The 22,553-nt window shown below is 38.9% G+C and overlaps 1 protein-coding gene and 1 long non-coding RNA gene across 5 annotated transcripts in view; one reads left to right on the top strand and one right to left on the bottom strand.

The window, feature by feature from the left end:
* Positions 1-994: 994 nt before the first annotated feature.
* LOC121064342 lies at positions 995-4,479 on the bottom strand. 3 transcript variants are annotated; one of them, XR_005816464.1, is made up of 5 exons: positions 4,337-4,479; positions 3,947-4,076; positions 3,568-3,652; positions 3,171-3,245; positions 995-1,153 (listed from the first exon to the last, which is right to left on the bottom strand). It is a non-coding gene; the product is annotated as an uncharacterized LOC121064342 (long non-coding RNA). The 3 variants fall into 3 exon arrangements; XR_005816465.1 differs by having other exon boundaries at positions 3,568-3,641; XR_005816463.1 differs by lacking the exon at positions 3,568-3,652.
* Positions 4,382-22,553, top strand: part of NSMAF (neutral sphingomyelinase activation associated factor) — a 38,025-nt gene continuing 19,853 nt past the window's right edge. For both annotated transcript variants that reach the window (XR_005816462.1, XM_040545640.1), the window contains exons 1-11: positions 4,382-4,853; positions 14,347-14,436; positions 14,534-14,612; positions 14,705-14,772; positions 14,860-14,896; positions 17,753-17,803; positions 20,213-20,284; positions 20,665-20,712; positions 20,811-20,863; positions 21,358-21,487; positions 22,469-22,540. Coding sequence is in view for 1 of the 2 variants with exons in the window: in XM_040545640.1 (XP_040401574.1) it covers positions 4,801-4,853; positions 14,347-14,436; positions 14,534-14,612; positions 14,705-14,772; positions 14,860-14,896; positions 17,753-17,803; positions 20,213-20,284; positions 20,665-20,712; positions 20,811-20,863; positions 21,358-21,487; positions 22,469-22,540 (753 nt within the window). In the remaining variant the exon portion in view is untranslated. The remainder of the gene's footprint in view (positions 4,854-14,346; positions 14,437-14,533; positions 14,613-14,704; positions 14,773-14,859; positions 14,897-17,752; positions 17,804-20,212; positions 20,285-20,664; positions 20,713-20,810; positions 20,864-21,357; positions 21,488-22,468; positions 22,541-22,553) is intronic.

Genomic DNA, 22,553 nt, shown 5'->3' with positions numbered 1-22,553 from the left:
CTAGCTCAAAAAAACTTTGCATAATTTAGTACAAATAAGCCGATTACAAACTAGTTTAAATGTGTTCACACTGGAGCTTGCAATGGTATGATCAGGGCAAATTTTATATGATTATTTTCAAATTAGTGGAATTTCCGCATGTACCTCCAAGTCATCATTCAGATCAGGACAACAGTTAAGCCATGGCACATCTAATTATTGTTGCTGCCGATGTTGTTGATTCTATTATTTTTACTGTGGTAGAAGCAAGATGTACCAGTTAGAGATATATTAGTCTAGGCTGTGAGTACACATACAATGAAAAGAGAGCATATACCACAAAAAACTTTGAGCTAGCATCTGCTTTACAGGATTTAACCTGCCCTAAACTCTTGCTGAAAGTACAAGTATTTGCTTGCACCTTTAAAAAAAAGCTAACTTTACGAAATGGCAAACTTATTTTAAATGTCATTGAAAAACAGTGAGAGGTGACTATGTTTTTTTCCATGAAAAATGCGCTTCTGTTTTCTCACCAGTTCTAACAATAATAGCTAGAGCATTCTCTACAAGTTCCGCTTTTGATTAACATGTCAAGGATTGGCCATTACCATACACTACAGCATAAATATAGTACTGGATGGATCCTTGAAATGCACTCAGGAAGCCTTTTACGATCCCAGTAATTCAGTGGGAATTTCACTGACTTCAACAGATGAGGTTAAGCCTCTCCTGAACATGTCTAAAAACTCTCCATAGAACAGAATGGATTGACATGGAATACTTGAATTTTGTATTTCATGAAGCTTTTTAGGTACTTGAAGGACAAAGTTTTACTGAAGAATACCTTCCAGAAGCCTACTATTGTAGAAACCTTCCCTAATAAAACTGCTGGCACAGTACATATGATACTACACCTAATATATGACTCCCGTACTCACAATGATACTGGCTGATATACATTCATATGTTCTCCCCAGTCACGAAAGAAAAATCCGTGTATGCCTTAAAGTTTGTGCTGATACATGGACGTTGACTAAACTGAGCCCTTTATTTATTTAAAATGGCAGTAATGTTGTGAAAACATAATAGTAGTAGGTCTTGTCATTCTTCTGCTTTCAATTATTTGACCTCCACCAGGTTCTTCAGGAAAAGGAAAATGAGCAGGGATGTTTACCTGAAAAATAGGAGGGTTGACAAGGACATCGTTAGCATGTTGCTGACATGACACAAATATAGAATAGAGAAAGCTACCCAGAATAACAGGATTATAGCAGGACATTGACAGAAGAAAGAAGAAAGTCCTCTATGATGGAGGACTGGGCATTGGCTACTCTGTTACAAATACAGGGGTTAACAGCACAGAATTGTGGATGGTTTGACAGGGGGTCTGAACGACATGACCATGGGGTATTGTTCCTTAAGTATTTTTCTTCCATATTGGGAAGAAATTATGTCAATTCAACAAAGACTGGAAAGAGCATCTGATGTCATTGACTGACATATGCAGGGAGGTGATCTTTTAACAACTTGAGAGAGAGACTTTGAAAAAGAGACTTGCCACAAAGAGCCAGGAGAAGAAATTTTAGAGAGGAAGACAGAAGAAAGAAATGCTTAAGCATTAAGAGAGAAAAGAAAATCATGAAAGACATGTAGGGATATTTGAAGTCAAATGTCAGGGATCTAACGAACCTGTGGAAATAATACGGTTTTAGTATCATCAGAGATACGCTGGCACACTTCAACAATAGCTGTATAAGAATGCACCTTACTAAGGAAAATGGGCAAAGGAAAGCAAGAGAAGGTGCTTCATTTTGTATCAAGTCCAGGAAGAGAGAGATTGTATCTTGGTGAACATGAAAAGGCAGAAGTAGCAGTTTGTCACCACTGGGGTCTACTTTTCATAACAGATTATAGCTCTCTTAAAAAAGAGGAAGTTCATGCTTTTTTTCTGACTTATTCTGAGCAAAAGAGGTATACAAGAAACTCGCCCTTGAGATAACAGTGGATTTCAACTACTTGAAAATGAGAATAATTATGTACCATGGCAAAAAAGGTCCATGAAGTTCTTGTTATGTTTTAGGGATGATCTTTTGCTTCAAGGGACAGAAGTTAAAGAGGCATTACTAACTTGAATTTCATGACAAGTAGGGTAGAATTCATTTTGACTTTAAAGGGAGAAGGTAAACCGGGTGCAAGCAATCATGGCATATTTTTAGCAAAGTAGGCTTCTCTATTCTAAGAAGAGGAAGAAAAAGCATTCTGCCACTGCCAACTACAGATTACATTGTTATGTAGAAATAGCTAAACTAGCTTTAATCAAGCTAATCTGGGTACTAAAAGCAGGTTCATCATAACAGCATGCCATCCTATATGAGTTATTTAACCTCCCTTCTGTACGGTCTAGCCTGTGCTCGGTCATTTAAAGCTAACCTAGATTTTCTACAGAGAACAATAGACTCATTTTTAATTAAACATACAATAGCAAGCTATCTTGATGTGAACAAAAGGAATTGTAGAAAGCTTAGGTATACTGTGTTAAAGTTGCATTAGGAGTCCTTCAAGGATTTGGAAAAAAAAAAAAAAGGCCACAATAAGGGGACATAACTGAAGAGAAATCTAAAAGAATAGGAATAAAATAATAAAATCACAAAGCCTACAGTACCAAATGAGTGACAGGTAAAAAGAGATAGAAAATGCAACAAGGAAATGTGCCCAGATACTTAGTTAAATTTATCTTACAAAGAATTTAGAGATGGAATGGGTTAAAAACTATTTAGATGATATAGGTTTGAGTTAATAGAGCCTGAAGAATTTGGTTTAATAATACAGCAAAAGTAATCTCTGAATTGCTACGACTATGCAGGTTCCAGGAGACAAGAAAAGGATAAAATGTGTCTATCTAAGGTAAGCAGGTCCACAACTATACATGCTAATTTTAATCCTGATATTCCAGAAAAATTGTTTTATAAAGAGGTTAACATGGGTTTGTCAAAAACAAATAATCTCACACTAATCTATTGCCCTCTTTTACAATCAATTTCACTGATTCAGTAGAAAAACAGGTATCATAGACCTTGAGTTTACTGTAATTTGGAGACTGCCCCACAACAGTTTTATTACAACAAAAAGCAAAGGAAACACAGTTTTCATGAAATCAAAACCAACTGGCATGCTGCTTGCAAAAAACAAACCTGAAGAGCATATTCAGGGACATCCTATAAGGGTATGTTGTCATTTCTGTTCTATTCAATATTTCCTTTAATGATCTGCAAGATGTAACAGAATATACATATATATTTAAAAAAAATAAGTAAATGTTTCTCACCAACCTGGGAGCTACAAGGCAGAGTCAGGGTTCAAAACTATTTCTACTACCTGGATAAGTATCTAAAGTTAGAAGGAGGGCTAAGGCAAAACGTTACATCTGAGAAAAACTCAAATGCACAGACTAAAATTGGGAAAATTAGGTGGCAGTACATTAGAAAAGGTTCTCAGCAGAAGTAACACTGTCAGAAGAAAAGCAAGTTATTTCTGCGATGTATTTATAGAAGTTCCTCTTTTGTCTAATACATAGGATGTAATTCTTACACTCTAGTTGGTGTCAGTCCTCAGCCGAACTGCTCTAAGGGGCCTCACACCTTAAGATAAAGGCAAAAAGCATACTGGAAAGAAACTAGAGAAAATCAGTAAGAATAAATCATTTAATGAACGTAGTCTGGGAGGAAAATGAACAAAATTGTGTAGTCTGTGTGAAGATGATATACATATCTACATATACAAACACTTGTATAAATAAATATCTATATATATTTACACACAGATTTATAAAAACATACGTGAACAATATAAAAATATTGTCTGTTTCCATTTTGAGTTTGACAGCAAGGAATGCAGTAAAAGAATAAAGTGGGATACAAGGCAAATACATTTTCATAAACGCAGTTAAATATCGCTGCGATCTACATACCAGAGTTGTAGATTTCCTTCAATAGGTGTCTTTATAAATCAATTACAGAAATATTTCTTATGGATGATATCACTTTTCAGACCATGATCCACAGCCTCCTTAGATTTTGTGAACTACTCCTAAGAGGTCCCTGAAAGACAAATGGCAAAAGCAAATCAATTCTTAGCATATACAGCACTTCTCATATTCATGTTTACAGGTCCACAAATTGAAACTGAGTAACACTGATCAACATATATCTGAATCAGCCTCAGTGCAGAGATTAGATCAGACAGACTCGAGGCCTACAAGCCTATAATTCTTTTTATTCCTACGTGAAAAATCACATTCCCTGCGTGACTCAGCTTTTTTTTTTTATTTATAAAAATGCAAATAACACTGTTTTCCTACCTCACATGAAACCGTGTCAGCGCACACGTTACGGATTGTTCAGATGCAGCTGCAGTGACACGAACTAAAGCATGTGGCATTTTATTTACCTCTTCCTCCCACGGAGGTTTTTTAGGTTTTAAACCCGTGACAGGAGGACGGCACCTCCATTCCTGCTCTGAACGCACCCCGTGAAGAGGGACAACCCCAACCTATTACCTCCGACACCAGTTTGGGCACAGGCCCTGCTGCAGGCCCTGCTGCGAGCTGGGGACGCGGGTTGCTCCTCTGGACCTGCGGCGATAAAAAAACAACACAGCTGAAGTTTTAAGGAAGGAAAGAGAAAGGGAAGGGGAAGAGGAAGGAAGCTTAGGGAAGGCACCCCGGCGACCCGCCGGGCCGGCCCTGCTCTCCCCGCCTCCCTGAGGCGCGGCCTGGCCCGGCCTGCTGCGACAGCGGCGGCGGCGGGGAGGCCGGGCGGCTCCATGGCTTTCATCCGCAGGCGGCGGCTGGAGCGGGAGCTGTACTCCAAGGAGAGGTGAGAGTCCCGGCCCCGGCCCCGGCCCCGGCCCCCTCGGGTGAGAGGGGCCGGGAGTGCAGGCGCCGGAGGGTGAAGGGGCTGCAGGCGCCGTGCCCGCCTGCGCCCTCGTTGCAGTCGGGTCGGTGCTGGGTGCCTGCAGTCAGGGCTGGAAGGGTGCCGGGCAAAGCTGGGGAAACGGAGATAAATTAAGCTCGCTCGGCTTAAACTGCGTGGAAGCAGCGCGTGGGAGCTCCATTTCGGGTGTTTTCAGTTGTGTTGGTGGTGTCGAGGCACAGCGCTGTTTCACTGTAGAGGCTGTTTGTTATTGTTCTGAACATTACGATCGGCGTATCGTCAGTCCTTCAATTACAGACTCTCTGACAGCTCCTTAAAGCTCTAAATGCAATTACCCCCTTCCTGCTCTCTGACTGTATTTTGTGTTCCTATGACTAACTGACCATATGAGAAAGGCTTACCTTGCGCCCGGCCGGAATTTGCTCTCTTATTTTTAGCTTGTGTCACAGTTTCTTTTATGTGGCTTATCTATGCCTGGCTCATCAGAGAGTTTCAAAACCCTTCATAACCGTCATATTGCCATGTAGGAGATCTCTGCAAGGTAAGTGCGTGGCACCGGGGTGCCCCCCAGGTGCCTCCCGTTGCAGGATTTGCAGGGTCTGCAGCCACGGGGGCCCGCGTGGACACCGAGCCGGGCCCGTGTGAGCCCTGTGCAAATTCCTGGTGCTGGTTACACAGTGATGTTTATTGTTGGGGAGAAAAACATGTGACGAAGAGTTTGGCTCACTTTGCCCATATAAATTCTGATTCATAGGTATTCAGCCGATGAAGCTACTACAGCTTTTGAAACGTTTCCAAAGGCCAAACGTATTCTGGATCCCTTTTTGCTTTCTTTTGCTTTCTTCTCCTTGCTGCTTTTGGAGGTTGCTGTGGTTTCAGTTAACTGTGAGGGTCCTGGAGGGGGAATGGACAAGCTTCCTGTGGAGGAGGAGAAGGATTTTTAATTGTGAAGTAAAACATCTTCACTGTAGGAAAAGCTAGAAGTATGACTATAATAGCTCTGTTCAGGTTTTAACGTAACTTGTCTCCACTTTTTTGAGAAGCTGAGGAAGAGGCCACAAACTCATCAGATTTGCTCTAAAGATCCAAGTGGTATAAAAGTCTCTCCTAAAAGCCCTGACAACAAAACCAACTTATCAATGTCTGTCAGCGTTACTGATCTGCAGTTAATGAAAGTTCCTTGGAAACGTTTTAGGATCTTGTATCTTATTGTTTGTAGTTTGAGAACATCATGAAAGATTAATTTTGTTGTCATTTTCACTTGTAGCTTTTCCCATCTAAATATCTGCAAACTCATCTCTCTATTTCTTCCCCTTGCCTAACTTGACATATGTGTAAAATAAGAGTAAATTTGTATATATGAAATCAGGTGTGTGCGTATATATATATATATACATACATATATATATATCGTGTCTCTTCTCCTCTCTCTCTTCCTGTGCCTTTCTGAAGGAAAAAAAAAAAAAAAAAGGAAATCATAAAACATTTCTTAAGCACTTTAAACGATTTTGGCTGTGAAATATCAAATCCTGTCTTTTGTTTTCCTTATCGGCAGTCCTGCCTTAAAACAGCACAAAAGAGATGTTTATTTTGCTTAATAGAAATGACATCCTCTGGAAGCTTTTCTTTTAGCCTTCTTGCTGGGTAATTGGTACAAGAAGAATAGCTCATACTTCTCTTAAGTAATCATGCTGTAGTTATTTCTGACTGAGGTGACCAGGCCTTTCTGAAACTTTGTGGTAATGGTGTTTCATGTGTGGGTTTGTTAGTTTGCTGTTTGTTTGGTTTTGTTTGTTTGTTTTTATATAAAGCAATGAACAAATATGCAAGCTATGAAAGTTCTGGTTGAGAGCACAGGGAAACAGTAGGTAAAAAGTTAATCTTCTTATATAGTTGCTCTGAGGGGGAGGAAGGAAGATCAGTTCTAAGCGATCAGGAAAAAATCCCAAACTAATTACTTGGACTGATTTAATATCTGATTATGTATGTCTACTTTTCTTACTATGTTATTTTCTAGAAGAAAGGAAGATCATTCTAAAACGTCCTGTGTTCATACACTGAGAACAAAGAATGGGGTTTACTTTATATTTTATTAAACAAATCAATCTACCTAATGAGTTGGATTAATTTTGGCAGGATTTTTAACTTCAAATGTACCTGTATTCCTAGACATCTATTTTCACTTTTCCTAGGTGTTCAGAGCGAAGAAAGATATTATGTTCTCTTCTAATTAATACAGTGTTGTGTGCATGATTACTCAATTTAATCCGTAAAAATACTCAATATGCATTAGTAGGAGTCTGTTGGTTTGTGTTTTTTTTTTTATTTATTTTTTTAAATAATTTTAGTTACAAAACTTCAAGTTAAATGATGTGGCATTTTGGTAAGGTTGTTGCTCTCTTTATAAATAGAGTTCCGGGTTCTGCTGGCTGAGTGCCCAAATGTAGGCATATCTAACACTTGATACAGAGACTTTTTATAAATAGTTCTGCTGGTTTGCCTGCTTGGCTTCCTGTTTGAGGAGTTCATCTGTTTTGCTGTTCACATCACTCACGTAAGACGACATACTGGCAGCATGTAGGTCCTGCAGATCGATGATGCTGTGTGATGTCCGCTTGTTTTTTTGTTTCATGATAAGTATGTAGCCTTATCTTAGCCTCTAAGGACAAAATATACGTAAGGAAGACTTTTATTCACACATCAGCTGGCCGATAGATACTTTGCTCTTAAGAGGAGGTTTACTTAGAGCTGGTTTTGTGTAGCTGCGGGCTGCTGCTGAACTGGTTCATCCCTGGCAGTGTACTTCTATTATGAGGACTGTACTTTGGTATCGGGTCAAGTGATTGTCCAAGGTGTGTCTGGTCAACCACTTGAAACTGTTCTGCCCCAGTAGTTTCCCAGCATGTGCAGTGAAGTGGTGGAAATGGTAACAATTCAATCACAGATGAAGAATTTAAAGCAGGATCAATGGGCTGCTGTTTCTTCTGGATGGTGTAAATGGGGTTTTGCTGAGATGCTGGTCCCTGCACGCTCATTCCTGTGCCTGATTTGGTGCTTCAGGTGGTGGGTGACATTGGAACATAAAATAAATTGTGGGTTTGTTGGTTTTTGTTGTTGTCGGGTTGGATTTTGGTTCTCTCCCTGCTGACTATATTGCTGGATCTCGCTTGGATCTTTGCGAATTGAAGTGTGGACGGACGTGCACGTGAAGCAAAATAATACTAAAATTCTCAGGTAGAATGAGCCCAATATAACACACTTTCTACTTGGGGGATATTTTATAGCATCTTGGCAGGACTTACAAACCTCAGGTTGTAGTTGGTAAATCAAGAGTTGTGTGTTTGGCTTCTTTGCTGCATACTTTGAACAATGCTAGGAATGTTTGGGTGCAATTTGGCTTCCCAAACCTTGTGTATAGGAGGTGACATCACATGAGGTTAGGTTTTGCAAGTGTTCTCCTGCTGCTTAGTGTCCTGCTTAGTTTTTGTATGCGTCTAGGGTGTGTTCTTGACTCATAGTCCTCAGCCCTTTTTGGAGTGGCAATTATATTGGAGCTTTTTGAAAAAGGCAAAAAATAAGCAAGACAATACTTTTTTTTTTTTTTTTTTTTTTTTTTCTTTTTTTTTAGAAAAGAGCAACCAGAGTTTCTCACTGCTTTGTTTGTGTACCAGCCTTACCTGCAGTACTCTTTCTTCTTCCTGCTACAGATTAAGTTTTGTTTGTCTTGGCAAGGTGCTTGCCTTCTCTTTTTCCTTTCATCCTTTTTTTCCCTGAAGCTACTTTTTGAACCAATACTGATTCTCATCACGAGGGAACACCTTCCACATCACTTCAATTTGATTTTTTTTCAGATTTTCTTAATGTCACTTTTCAGGGACAACACAAAAACAGGAATATGAAAAAGCCTTCAAGCAAATTTGTATTAGCATGCTTTAATTTACACTTAAGTGTAGGTACTTAGATTTTAAGCAACAGCTATTAAAAGGTTGATCCTCGTGGAATAAAGAGTTAATAGACAAACACCAGTGGATGCGGGTGGGTATCAAAGATGTTCCAACAAAAAAGCTGTTAGGGCCTTCATTAAAGTTTCTTCTTTTTCTCCCTCCTAGCTGCTTCTGCTGTTGATTTCAGATACAGGGTTCGCATTAAATCTGAGCGGTAATAGCTCAAATGCCCTTCCACCCATGTTAAAGCTCGAGGCTTTGCCCTGGTGGCCGTGGAGGCTGCCGATTCATTTCATCCTGGAAGGGGCACTGCTGCCTTCTCACTCTGACAGCAGGGCTGCTGCCCTCTGAGCAGAAAGGTCTTGTTTCTAGCCACGGTGTTCTTGCCCTTGACCCCTTCATGCTGTACAGTCTGTGTTACTTGTTCCCCTCCATGAACTCGTTCAGGTTATTAAACCTGTGCAAAACTATCCTGAGGGAACTCCACAGCTCTGACTGGAAGCTGCTGTTCTTCTCTGTCTGCTAATTTGATGGCTTCTGCAGTTTGAAGTGAGTTGTCTCCTGAACTGTAAGTAGTCTCTGAGGAAGCTGGAAGGCTGGGTTGGACCAGTGAAGCTGTTAAAGCCTTTTTCCTTCAGATTTTGAAATGATCAAATGCATTAACCACATATCATTTTCTGAGAAGCTTTCTTTTACTGTTGGCAAGACTTTATCCAAGGATAAAGACCAGACTGCTAAGAAGCTAAAACATAAGGCATTGAGCATTACACCATACAGATATTTTAATGGCATCTAAGCTTCCTTTGAAAATCTTGTCTATTTTGTTCCTCTCTGTCACTTTCAAATCAATATATCACTTTTTAAAAATAGTTTAATGTGTCAAGTTTAATGTATGAGGAAAAAATAGTAAATTGTGTCTGAAGAAATGCCTGAAGAAATTTCTGAAGAATTGTGGCTTACTGACCTTATCAATCTGTTGTAAGCAATTAAATAGCCTGGTGACCACAAAAATTGTGAACGTAAGCCTGTAAAATGTATCTTTATTAGGAAGCCAGCATAAACACATCATACGATATGCTAGGGTATGAGTTTCATCGCTTGATTTCAAAGGCTATTTGAGTTGGTTTCCACGAATTTTCCAAGAGAAGATAGCTACTTAGAGAAAGGTAATGCTATTTTTAATAAATGCTAATGAACTCACTTGTTTCAAGTGATTCAACTTCAAGGAAGTTTCAAGTAACCATGAGGTTATACATTTCAAAAGTGGATTAAAATGAGCCACTTGCTGATGCTAAGAAAAATACCGCAAACGTGATCCTTTGGTGTTTGCCTGAAACAGTAGTTGCCAGTATTCATTGTTACTGTGCTATAGGAATACAAGGTTTGAGAGCAGCAGCCACACATAGAAGATCCCTTTGCTTTTTATTAAAAAACACAAGTGCTTGCATTAGAACAAAACCTCTTTTTCCAGATACTAGTTCTTAGTGATAATTAAAAAAGAAAAAAAATCTTTTTCATTTTGGATTCGGCAGTGGTGTTGTACGTTTCTCAGTTGATACTTACGGTTTGCTTTTTGGGGAAAAATTAGACATAAATAGATTTTGTTGTTTTTCTTCTGGAGGGGAGGGGTGTGAAACCAATCGTATTATTGAAGCAGTCTGGTTCTTCTCACTGGAAGATGTTGTTTAGATGTTTGCCTGACTAATGGCTGAGGCTGAGTTTTCTTGATGTCTTAGGGTCAGACTTGAGGAAAAAGGAACAGGCTTACCTAGTCTTACGTGACTTGACACTGGGTTTGTGAGCCAGGCTGTTCTCCAGGGCAGCATGGTAAGTCATAGGCTTATGCAGCACAGGGACTAGCACAGCTGCTCGGTGGCTTGAGACCCAGATAGGGTTCTCCACTGCTATGCATTTCATCCGTTTCTTATCTTGGGCATCGTTCCTTTCCTTTGTGTGTGTGTTTGTTTTCTCTTGTCATGCCCAGAAGAATCAAATTACTATTCTAGCTCTGTACCAAACATATGTACAAATTCCTGTCATAGGACTATGTAGCAGCTGATAACATAAATTTTGTGTGTCACTCATCTTGATATCACAAGTGTCTTTCGAATACCTTCTGTAGTTCTTTGGAAGACAATCATCCTGCTGGTTCTTCTGCAGTCCATCTGCTTAGTTGCATGTTGAAGATCCCCACTGCTATAATTGTATAGCTATTGATTTCCTGTTTTTTCAGACCTTCACAACACCATGTTTGCCTGCTGATGCCATGTACCAGAGAGTGATCTGTTCCCCTGATACCTGTAAATACTTGTTAAAACTCCTGGCAAGCCTGAATTGCCATCGTGTGTGGTGAAGGCTCTCACGAGGGACCCCGTTGATACAATTACTCTTAGTGGCTCTACTTATTTACGGAATTTCAGAAATGAGTTCTATCGAACATGATTTACCAGTTGTCACAAAAGATTTATGGGACCTTTAACATCATTGCTGTGAAGCTGATTGTTCCTTGTGTCCATAGTGTCTGTTCCCTGACAAAAAAGTGGAAGATTTTTCAAACAAATCTGTGCGTTACCTTTGTTCTTAAGTATTTTGGCTTGTGGATAATCATCTGAGTGTGTATGCTTATATATACTAGAAAGAAAAACATCCTGATGTTGAACTGGTTTACATATCCTGACACAGCTTTATTAAAAAGTTTTGAATAAAAATATGATAGCACTTGCTAGATCTGAGTTTGCAAAAGCCCAGAAAACTTAAGTTTGTCCTGTGTGACTTCAATTAGGTGACGTGTTGAAAAACGGGATATAATGGTAGCTGTGGGGAAGCTGCTATGGTTTCATACTCCTCTACCCCCTTAGGATGTAGAATGTTCCTAGTGAAGCTTTTTTCTTCAAAATGCAGAGCTAGAGCTTCTATTTTAGCTTCTTGAAGGCGGGTGATGGCACCAAAGCCTCTGAAAGCTGGGAATTCAGTTTACACCTGTTGGTAGGACGTGCTTTCATAGGTTGCAGTAAGTTTGAAAAATAAACTTCTATGAGAAACAGAAGGCAACTGATACCGTGTCTTCTGAGAAATGATATGTGATGGCAAAGCCCCTGAAACTCCATTGGAAACCTGAGATATTCAAGAAACACAGTAATGGTAACTGGGGGAACGGCTGAAGTGACCTTTGTGGATTTGCATTGAATTTTCTTAAGGAGTTTTGTATGGCTTACACTGCTGTAACCTGTATGTTTTCTAACATTTTAACATTAGTGTTTCTTAATGGGATCACAAAACACCTGTTTTCAAGAACGCAGGGGCAAAGATAATGCACTGGACTTTTTGTAGAAGCAGTGGGGTGTTAGGGCAGAGAGTCTTGGACGTGGGGTGTCAGGAGGTGTTGAGCATGTGGATCCACTTGTAAGTACAGCAAACCTTTGTCTTGGTGCATTTAGTGTAACACAGACACAACATGAAACTTACATAAACAGGATGTATTTTCCAGTAATGCTGTTTTTTCTAGTATGAAATATGCTGTCCTAGCAAGCAGACTGTTTAGTATGTAGTTCATTTCTTGAACTCTCAACATGTTTACTGCTTGCTATTTAAACGTGCCATAATGCCCTGGGGACGCTTGGTGCTTATTAGCATTGTCACGAGCATTTCTCGTAAAGCACCTCATGAACACAATGCAGAACTTAGCTCAAAGCGTGGATGTGAATAAATGTTAAGTACTTCTGCAGATCAGGCCGGCTCCACACACAAACAAGCAGTTGTATGTTGAAGGGAAATAAGATGTTGCTGCTCTGCCTGCTGCGCTGATATTCACTGTCATTCCCTGTTGCTGAAATGCATAGGTGACCCTGTGTTCACCCTGTTAGTAGAGCTGATGAGCTTTCATTACTTGCAGCAGTTAATTTGTTAGAGAACGTAGTTTCATGTTATATCAAATCTAACCTATTTGCGTTTACTTTGTGTGAGTGTTGGCATTACCGTGATCCTGCAATGAAATGCTTTAGAAGATGTCTTCAATTTTTGTTGTTGTAGTGGTTTGTTTTCTATTGGATTAGCCCATAAACAGGTTTCCTGTGGGTTTGAACAAACACTGGCACTGGTACAAAATGCCAAAAAGTAGTTGGAGAATGCTTTATTAGAGGGTATCCATAGAGTGGCTCAGCCGTGTTGTAAAAACCATGCCTGTGGTTTGCACTTAACACTTGAAACCAATGTCACTTAGCTTTGCCCTGGAAAGATCTTATCTTCTCCGTTCTGCGCTGTTAGTTCCTGCTCCACCTTTTGTGTCATTGCATATTTTGACTGGCTTACACTGATCCGAGTTAAACGTAGTGTTGTTATTAGCATTATTCCTTAAAGACTAGCTATGCTAGGATAGTTCCCACCTCAGACATATGAACAGACTGAAATATCTAACCTTGACTGTTTTGGAAGAGCATCAGTCAATCATCTTTATGTGTATACAAACCATACAGGTTTGTTCTTTTAAAAAGTTATTTTAAATTAATTCATTCTTGGAGGCTGGGAGGGGGGCAGGGCACACATAGGGTAGGGAGGCCCTGCAGAGGGACCTGGACAGGATGGGTTGATGGGCAGAGGACAGTGGGATGAGGTTCGACATGGCTAAGTGCTGGGTCCTGCACTTTGGCCATAAACAACCCCATGCAGCGCTACAGGCTTGGAGGAGAGTGGCTGGAAAGCTGTGCAGAGGAAAAGGATCTGGGGGTGCTGATTGATGCTCACCTGAACATGAGCTGGCAGTGTGCCCAGGTGGCCAAGAAGGCCAACGGCATCCTGGCTTGTATCAGGAATAGTGTAGCCAGCAGGACCAGGGAGGTGATCGTGCCCCTGTACTCTGCTCTGGTGAGGCCGCACCTCGAGTACTGTGTTCAGCTTTGAGCCCCTCGCTACAAGAAGGACATCGAGGCCCTGGAGCGTGTCCAGAGAAGGGCTACGAAGCTGGTGAAGGGCCTGGAGCACAAGTCCTATGAGGAGCAGCTGAGGGAACTGGGGTTGTTTAGTCTGGAGAAGAGGAGGCTCAGGGCGGACCTTATTGTTCTCTACAGCTACCTGAAAGGAAGGTGTGGGGAGCTGGGGGTCGGCCTCTTCTCACAGGTAATCAGTGATAGGGCTAGAGGGAATGGCCTCAAGTTGTGCCAGGGGAGGTTCAAGTTGGAAATTAGGAGACATTTCTCCTCATAAAGAGCAGTCAGGCATTGGAATGGGTTGCCCAGGGAGGTGGTGGCGTCACCATCCCTGGGGGTGTTCAAGGAAAGGTTGGACGTGGTGCTTAGGGACATGGTTTGTGGGTGACGTTGGTGGTAGGATGATGGTTGGACCGGATGATCTTGAAGGTTTCTTCCAACCTTAGTGATTCTTTGATTCTATATATATTAGTGAAGATTTCTGAAACACTTGATATATTTTATTAAGAACATTGGCTGTTTTGTGGTGTTTTCTTTTTGAAGAAATAATTTTTGTTTATTTATTTGTAGGTTTTCACTGCTGCTTCTTAACCTGGAAGAATATTACTTTGAACAGCACACAGCTAATCATATCATAAATAAAGGTTGCAGGGATGAAAGGTACGAAAGTTTTACATATATTCGTTTACTCTAGTTGTTCTAGTCTCATGTATCTGTAAAACACACACAACTACTACTTGTTTTTTTGTTCCTTTAGAAAAATCAGAGGTTCTCTAAAAATCTGTTCAAAATCAATCATTTTTGAACCTGATGAAAATATCCAACCCATTATCAAGGTAAGCAGTGCAACCTTGCAAGTTCTTGATAAATTAAGATTCCTTTTAAAAACCTTTTAAGAAGGGGTATGTGTTTTTCTTACTTGCTGCAGATACCATTGAGAGACTGCATTAGTATAAAAGCCTCAGAAGACAATGAAGCAAATAATCCTTTCACTCGGTATGTGAATTTGAGTTACTGTATATATGCATTTAACTCTAAAAAGCTGAAATGCCCATCACTTTAAATATCTTATTTACATTTTAGGGAAACATCTGGAGGGATTTCTGTTGTATGTAATCAGGTAAGAGCTGCATATAACAGATTCTTGATGTATAAACATGAAGGGTTACATTCTTTATTGTTGTCGTTCTCAGAGCTGGAATTTTAGGGTGAGGAGTTGACTGGAAACACAACTAATTGGTGTGGAAAAACCTTGGCATTAATATGAGACTATTGATGCTGGAAATTTCAAACTATAAAAGAATTTTTTACACTGCATTTTATAAAAGAGCTTAGGGCAATTTTAGAATTGAATGAAAAAGGCGAATAGACTGATCTCAAAGTGGTTATTAATCATCCTTGTTTTCGTCTTGCTATAGTTATATATAGATTTTTTTCTTTCTGCAGCATGTATTGGTAATGGCAAAGCCATCTTAGTCCTTTCAGTTCAGCTTTATAAAATCATTGGACTCTACTGTATGTCAACCAAGTCATTTTCAGTAGCTATCCTGAAATGTGGGCTCAAGTTTCAGTCATGAGTTGTGATTAGTTTGAACATATGTATACTTAATGTTAACCAACAGAATATACTTCAAGCTTTGCAAAATCGGGGCTGATAAGTGTTCCAATGCTTAAAACAAACAAACAAAGAAACCCCTCATGTTTTCCTTTATGGAAAGAACAGAGATGAGGTGGGAAATACAGATATGCTAGAATGTTTGAGAAGGTAAAATGTTTTTACCAAGAGTTAATATTGAAAGCCTTGTGTTATGTACTCTGGCAGTCAGAGGTACACAAGCATTTAATTTTGTCTATGCTATTTTTTGTATTGAGTATTTTACAGTTGTTGTTTATAGGTATTTTTAATTGTTCCATGCAAGCTTGCAGGTGGTCAAAAAAAAGTGTTGTCTTTTATTTCATTACACTTTTTATTCATCCCATCTACCATACACTGATGTTCTGAAGAACAGATAAGTATAAAAACATTCACGAAGAAAAGAGAATGAACTTTTAAAGTGTCAAATGTTGTTAGTCCTACTACGTGTAGTGTGTCAGTCATCCTTCTGTCACTGGGGAAATGCTCTGAAACATTTTGCTGTGATGATACATATTGGTATTTTATATAAAAGGCATAGGGACTTTCAAGTATAAAGTTCTCACTCAGTAGTTGTACTGATGATAAATCATGATCTAGTTCTGAATATTTTTTTAGTAGAATTTCTGTCTTGTAGGAAACTGTACATATTGAATAATTGGATCATCTTAAACGTGTTCACCTTTTCTTTGGGTTCAAATTTGTTAATGCATAGCTGGATAAGAAGCTTTGCTTTATGTAACAAGAAAACTAAAAAATAATTACTATAAAACAGCAAATATAAATAGTAATTGGAGATTATATTATTTTCCGGTACTTTTTCTTAAGATAGAATTGGAGAAAAGTCCTCCAAAATATGAAATTAATGTAGTATGCTAAATTTTTTGTTCTGCTTCCATATGTTTTTTGATGTGTGCTGTCGACTTTTCCCTCATAGTTTGGAATTTGGGACTTTCAGTGTAGAATAACATTTAGTTATCATACAGAAGTAAGTGCTGAGTATAAAGCAAGTGTCTCTTACTCTGATTTTTATTCTCCTATAGCCTGATTCGGGTCTGTAAAAGCTGATGTCAGATGAAAGGAACTAATTGCCATTATTATTTGATGTAGCACTTAGAGAGGCATGCTGAGCCTTCAAGCTTCTAAGCATGCCACTCAATTTCTGCTGGCTTGCCCGTACTGTGAGTTGTCATGTGGCAAAGGTCGGCTATGTTAGCTTCTGAGCCCTACTGAAGTCCAGGTAGACAATGTCCACTGCTCTACCCTCATCTGTCAGGCCGATAACAGTATTTCTCTTGGTTTTGGTTTTCTTTATCTGCCTTTGAATGCAGACCCACAGGCATGGTGCTCTCTGTAGGAAGCAAACGAAGGCACTGGGTCTGGTGGAGCCATGTGGATGCCTGGTGTGTTGAAAGGCTCTCAGGCCATGGTGTAGAATAATACAGTTGGTAGTGCAGTCTGGTGCCTTTCGTGGAGTTCAGGACTGAGTTAGTCTTAATCAGGCATGAGATTTTAACAAGTTTGAGCCTTTCCTATGGACAGGGCAAAACATGACTTTTCTGGCTTTTGACACCTTTCAGACAGCAGATGATAAGGTGATAAACCAATGTGCCAACAGTTAAGCCTTTGCGTAGGAGATGTGAAGACAAGGATCTGAAGGTTTCATGTGTTTGTTGGCTTTTTTTTGTTTGTTTTTTTTTTCTTTGGGGGGGGAGGTCCTCTCCAGATCTGAGAGTCTGAGAGTAGCATCAGAGAAACAAAAATGTTCAAAAGCGAGCTATTGGATGAGAGAGGAAATCTGAGGTTCGTGGCTGTCGGAACAGGAAGGAAAATGTTTGGCAGTGGAAAGAGCTCATTTGAGGAGGCTCATGGGATTTCATGAGTTTCCCCTGTGGGAAGGGGCATTCCCTTCAGGGCAGAACCCAAGGGACATGAGCTGCCAGACAAAAAGGTGGGGAGGAGTATTCTGTTGAATGGGGCCAGACTGGTGGCTGTGTTTACTGCCTTTAATCTTGCAACTCCTTGAAGGTCATATGATGGGAATAAAAGCTCACTAATTGACTGTATAAGTGAGTAAGCCTCTGAAATGCGTTGGACACTTGTCCCTTTTGTGGTTAGCAGCTACAAAAGGTCATTGTTTTTCTGCAGTTCATGTAGGGTAGTTAAAGCAGGATATTGCAACCCAGTATTCTGTTTGCTTGAACAGTGTTTTTAGCTTTGCCTTTATCAGGATTTATGTTTATTATTGATGTGAGTTTTGGGGGGGGTTTTGGATGGTTTTTTTTTTTTTTTTGGGGGGGGGTGATTTTTTTCAGACTAAAACTAACATTCTTGCTTTTTCAGGCTTTTCTCATTAAAGAAAGAAACATTATTGCACCCTATAAAACGGTCAGAGTAAGTATACATTTTTTCTCTGTTTTTAGTGAACTCATGTTCTGCAAAGACCTATGCTCTCATTTTGGGAAGAGTAAGATGATTATAAGTTGAGGAATATGACAATAAAGCTTAAAAAAACAAATAATTGTGCATATTGGATAAAAAACAGTGTTTGAATTCTACAGTGTATTTGTGTTATTTGTTGGAGGACATACTGCAGATTTGACCCTTGCTGTGCAGCTCTGTGGGCTGAACAGAGCTGTCAGCTGGGCACTAGTATTTAGTGGACACTGCTTCTCCTCAGTTCTAAGCATACCAGAGATGAGAGATTCCTAACTGATATTTCCCAGCTGAATGCGTCACGGTTCAAAGGAATGGCAGATAAGTCTGCTCACAGCAGAAACCAGAGCTTGCTTCTGGTTCCTTTCTGCTGATAGGGTGAGTCTGCTCCAATTCTTGAGCCTGAAGGCCTCAAAGTGCACAAGTAAGGGTTTTTCAGCTGGAATGGGAGATGGGTTAAGATACAAATACAAAATGAAAATTCAGAGTCATTAAAACACTATTTCTGCCCAAAAATTCTTTCCAAAGGCAAGAATTGAAACAGGCTATTATATATTTCTTGCCATATTCATTCAAGTAAAAAATTTCAGGAGTCATGGAGTCCATAAATATGTATTACTGCTATAAGAGACAAGAAGATTGTCTGAATTATTCTCTAAACAACTGGTTTGGGTTGTTTTGTTGATGTCTCTTAAACTATTTTATTTATTTTTTCTTAAATTTCCTTGTTCATTTGCTTTATGCCATTAGTTCTTTGTGCTAAACCTGATTTCTGTTCTGCTCCTTGTATTTTCTGTTTTGCCTCCAAGTGCACAATTTATTAAATATCTTATAACTATCACATTGACAAAACAGTGAAAAGATAAGAGAATTAGTGGTTTTTTTGGGGAAGGTTTTTCGTTTTAGTTTGTCCCAAGTCAAGAGTCATTCATACCTAAATCATTCCTGAAAGTTAACCAATACAGCTTCCTTCACAGAAGTGCAGGTATGTTTCTGTGAATTAAAACAGAAGTCCAGTTAGCCTTCAGTCACTTCAGAATATTGTTTTTTTTATTGCTGCACTTCAGAATATTTTTTTTATTGCTGCTAGGTATCTTACACTTAAATCATTTCCAGTTCCGGATGCTTCACTGAGTGCTGGAATCTGGTAGTACATTTTAGCTTCCATGTCTTCCATTGATTGTTTGAGATCAATTACAAAACACTGCATTGCTATCTTTGCATACATCTGGAGAGCTAGACAGAGAACTGCTCATGAAAGCTTCTACATTGTAGGCTATAAGCAGTCCTTGTAGACCATCCACTAGAATATGAGAGCCATGCTTCCCCTGTTGAAGGAAAATTGTGTACTTGTAAAATGTTACAAAGTTTTTAACCAAATTGCTGCTGCAATTCTAGGTTTTTGTTTTGTTTCCTTAAATTTTAAATTAATCCAATTGTACCCACTGATCAATGTCTTGAAGTAGTTTTACTAATCACTATTTTAAAAGTCTAACCAAAGATAAAACAAAACCCTACAGAAATGTGTTAATACAGTTTTATACTACTTTCCGAGTCTTTCAAGGGATCCTAAACACCTTTGCTGAAGATGAGTTGTGTAAGAGTTGCTATCAGCTGATCCACGCGCATACTTTTAATATACTTAAGTCAAAATGAGAAATGTTAGTGAAATGACACTTGAGAGATCTGGGAAGACTTCGTAGAAGAAAGAAATGAATATACGACACAAGTTGGGTGATGTTCATGAGGTTTTCACAGAATTGTAGGGGTTGGAAGGGACCTCAAGAGATCGTCGGGTCCACCCCCCCTGCCAAAGCAGGTTTCCTAGAGTTTTTATTAATGAGTAGTCGAAACATGAGATTACATTTGGAATCATTCCCGTTTAAAACGATTTATGTAGAGAAGAATAATGACTTTTAAAGCCAGGTCTTTCAAGATTGAATGGGCTGGAATATTTTGTCTAAAAACTATATATAGTAGCTGTCCAAATATATTGTCATTTACTAGTCAGAGCATTTACTAATTCTATATTTACATGTTTGTGATACTAAACTAGTTAGAACGTGTACTAGTTCTACACTTACTGATGTTTTCACTATATTAAATGGAGCACTTCAAAGCTATTATGTTGCATTATATTAAATAACTGACCAATTACTGTGCAAAAAGCTTACTACAGGGAAGATGGATTTGTAAAGAAAAAAAAGTTCGAGTTTAACATAGGTCTTTCAAATGTATACTGCAACCTATGGAAACAATTTGACAAGGTTTTAGTGTATTTTAATTTTAGGTGTTTTTTCTATTTTTTTTTTTTTTCATTGTACTTTATTTTAAACTTACTTGTAGTAAATATCCTTTTGGTTTTAGGGTACCACAGAACACTTATTTCAGCTGGATGTGGCTGGGAAAGTAGGAGATGTTGTGCAAACTCTACATCAGGTACGTGGTTATTTGGTATCACCACACACTTTGTCCGAGTATCTTTTTGGTATTTGATGGGGAGCTTTCTTTAAATATTTTGAGTAACTTATTCTCAAAGTGAAATTATGGGAGTATCTATTTTTTAAAATGCAGCAGTTGAACATAGCATCTAGTTCTGAAAGCTGTTGCAAGCTACTCTCAATAGCTTTTTACTGTGTGGGGTAGTAGTGTATAGACAAATTAATAACAACGACCAAACATGTTCTACTTTAAAAGGAAAGAATTATAACTCTTCTAGTACTCCAGCACTAAGAACGCTAATGCCCTCCCAGTTGCTATTGACTTGTGACTTGTGTGGGAGTTCTGTGCTATTTCACTTAAAGTTCAATGTCCTTTAGCTCTACAGGGCTTCTTGTCTAGATAAGATGGGAGATCAAGCTGCCATGGTAAGTATCTCATTATTTCTATCAGAATATCAATGTTACTAATGAAACTCTAATTGTATTTGGATCATAGACTGTGTTTTCTTTTTTCTTCACATTAGATAACTGCTATACTGCAATCCCGTTTGGCTAGAACTTCATTTGATAAAAACAGGTATTTTTCTAATAACTTTCTACTGGGAAAATATATTTGAATTTCTGGTCAATTAGTCTCCTGCTTCAGTACTTAAGTGCTTCCTTGGGGAAGCACAAGTTCTTTAATTCAGAGAGTTATCTTCTTTACACTCTGAACCACCTGGAATGGAGAATTACAACACAGAATTTGTCAAGGTGAATATGTTACTTCCCCCCATTTCTTTCCTCTTCAAACTGTTCATTTTACCTATTATTTTTTTGCAAATTGGGCATTGGTATATGCAGAATAAAGCTCTGTATAGAAAAGTGAACATAGAAATGGTATACTGCTCTGAGAATGGTGCAGAACACGACTTGGTAAAGTAGAGGTCTCAACAAAGAACTTTCTTCTTTCCTAAAATAGCGAAGTCCCCATTCTGACATCCCATGGTTATAAATTAATCTGAAGAATTTAAGGGTAGCTCTGCGTATGTAAGAACCAGAGGTAAACTTACTCCCTTTCTTCACTTGTAGATTTCAAAGCATTTCTGAAACGCTGAATATGGAATGTAAAGCAGAAATGGTGACACCACTGGTGACTAATCCAGGGCATGTGTGTGTTACTGATGCTAACTTGTACTTCCAGCCTCTTAATGGATATCCTGTAAGTGCCTCATAGATGGTCTTGCATATGGTGTGAGCTCGCTGCTCCTCTAGTGGACAGGTTTTTTTGTATTATTCCTCTTAAATGCACATGCAGCACATCTCCAAAAAACTGTATTTTCAGTTCTCATAAAAAGTTCCTTAGCATTCCTTTAATTTATGCTGCTCTGACTTCATTCAGTATATCTCAGTACTCTGACTCTGTGCTAACTTGCTTAAAACTTACCTCTTACTGACAAAGCACAAAATGTCCTTTGCTCATTCTCCATTAATATTTAGCAATAACTTCTTGTAAAAATTCATTTAAGGTAAAGTTCTAATCTTACTCTGTGGTGCTGTTCCTACCTGGTGAGAGCTTTATATACATTTACTTCGTATTGGAAGATTTTAGCTAGGTTTTCTATTAAACTGAGCATTTATTTCTCTAGGGGAAAATTGACAGCATCTCACTGCTTTGGAACTGTGTCACAGAAATAGCAGCAATAGTCCTAGCAGGCTATTAAAATCCTGAAAATGTGTCCAGACAAGTAAAATGTTTCACATTTTATGACAAAATGCCATTCAATTTTCATCCATTAGATGGCACCATTGGCAAACATTTTGCCTAGCAACCTTATGGTTTCCTTATTGGAAATGGCTTCCTTATTTTTTAATACAGATCTTTGTGTTCTGCGCATCTTTTGCTTGATTATTCTTACTGGCAACAGATTTAGGTGATAATGCATTGTTCTTATTTTATTCTTAAGCTGCTTTGCTACTCAGACAAGGACCAACAGCAAAGACAAACTTCCTTTTTTTAAAGTAACTGCTTAAAACCACTGTTTCACTTCTAAAATGACATGGGTGGATATTGCTTTGATATTGCTAGTATCTCTAGTTCAGAGAAACTTCAGATTGATTGGAAAGGTTAATGTAAAAGAATATAAATCTCCTGGAATATCTCAGTCTTTTTTCCTCACCACCCTACCCATTCCCCCTACAGAAACCAGTAGTACAAATAACACTGCAAAATGTACGTCGCATCTATAAAAGAAGACATGGTCTAATGCCACTGGTAAGCTCAAATA

The sequence above is a fragment of the Cygnus olor genome, chromosome 2, assembly GCF_009769625.2.
Source record: "Cygnus olor isolate bCygOlo1 chromosome 2, bCygOlo1.pri.v2, whole genome shotgun sequence".
Taxonomy (NCBI): domain Eukaryota; kingdom Metazoa; phylum Chordata; class Aves; order Anseriformes; family Anatidae; genus Cygnus; species Cygnus olor.
This window is presented reverse-complemented; position numbering and strand designations above follow the sequence as displayed.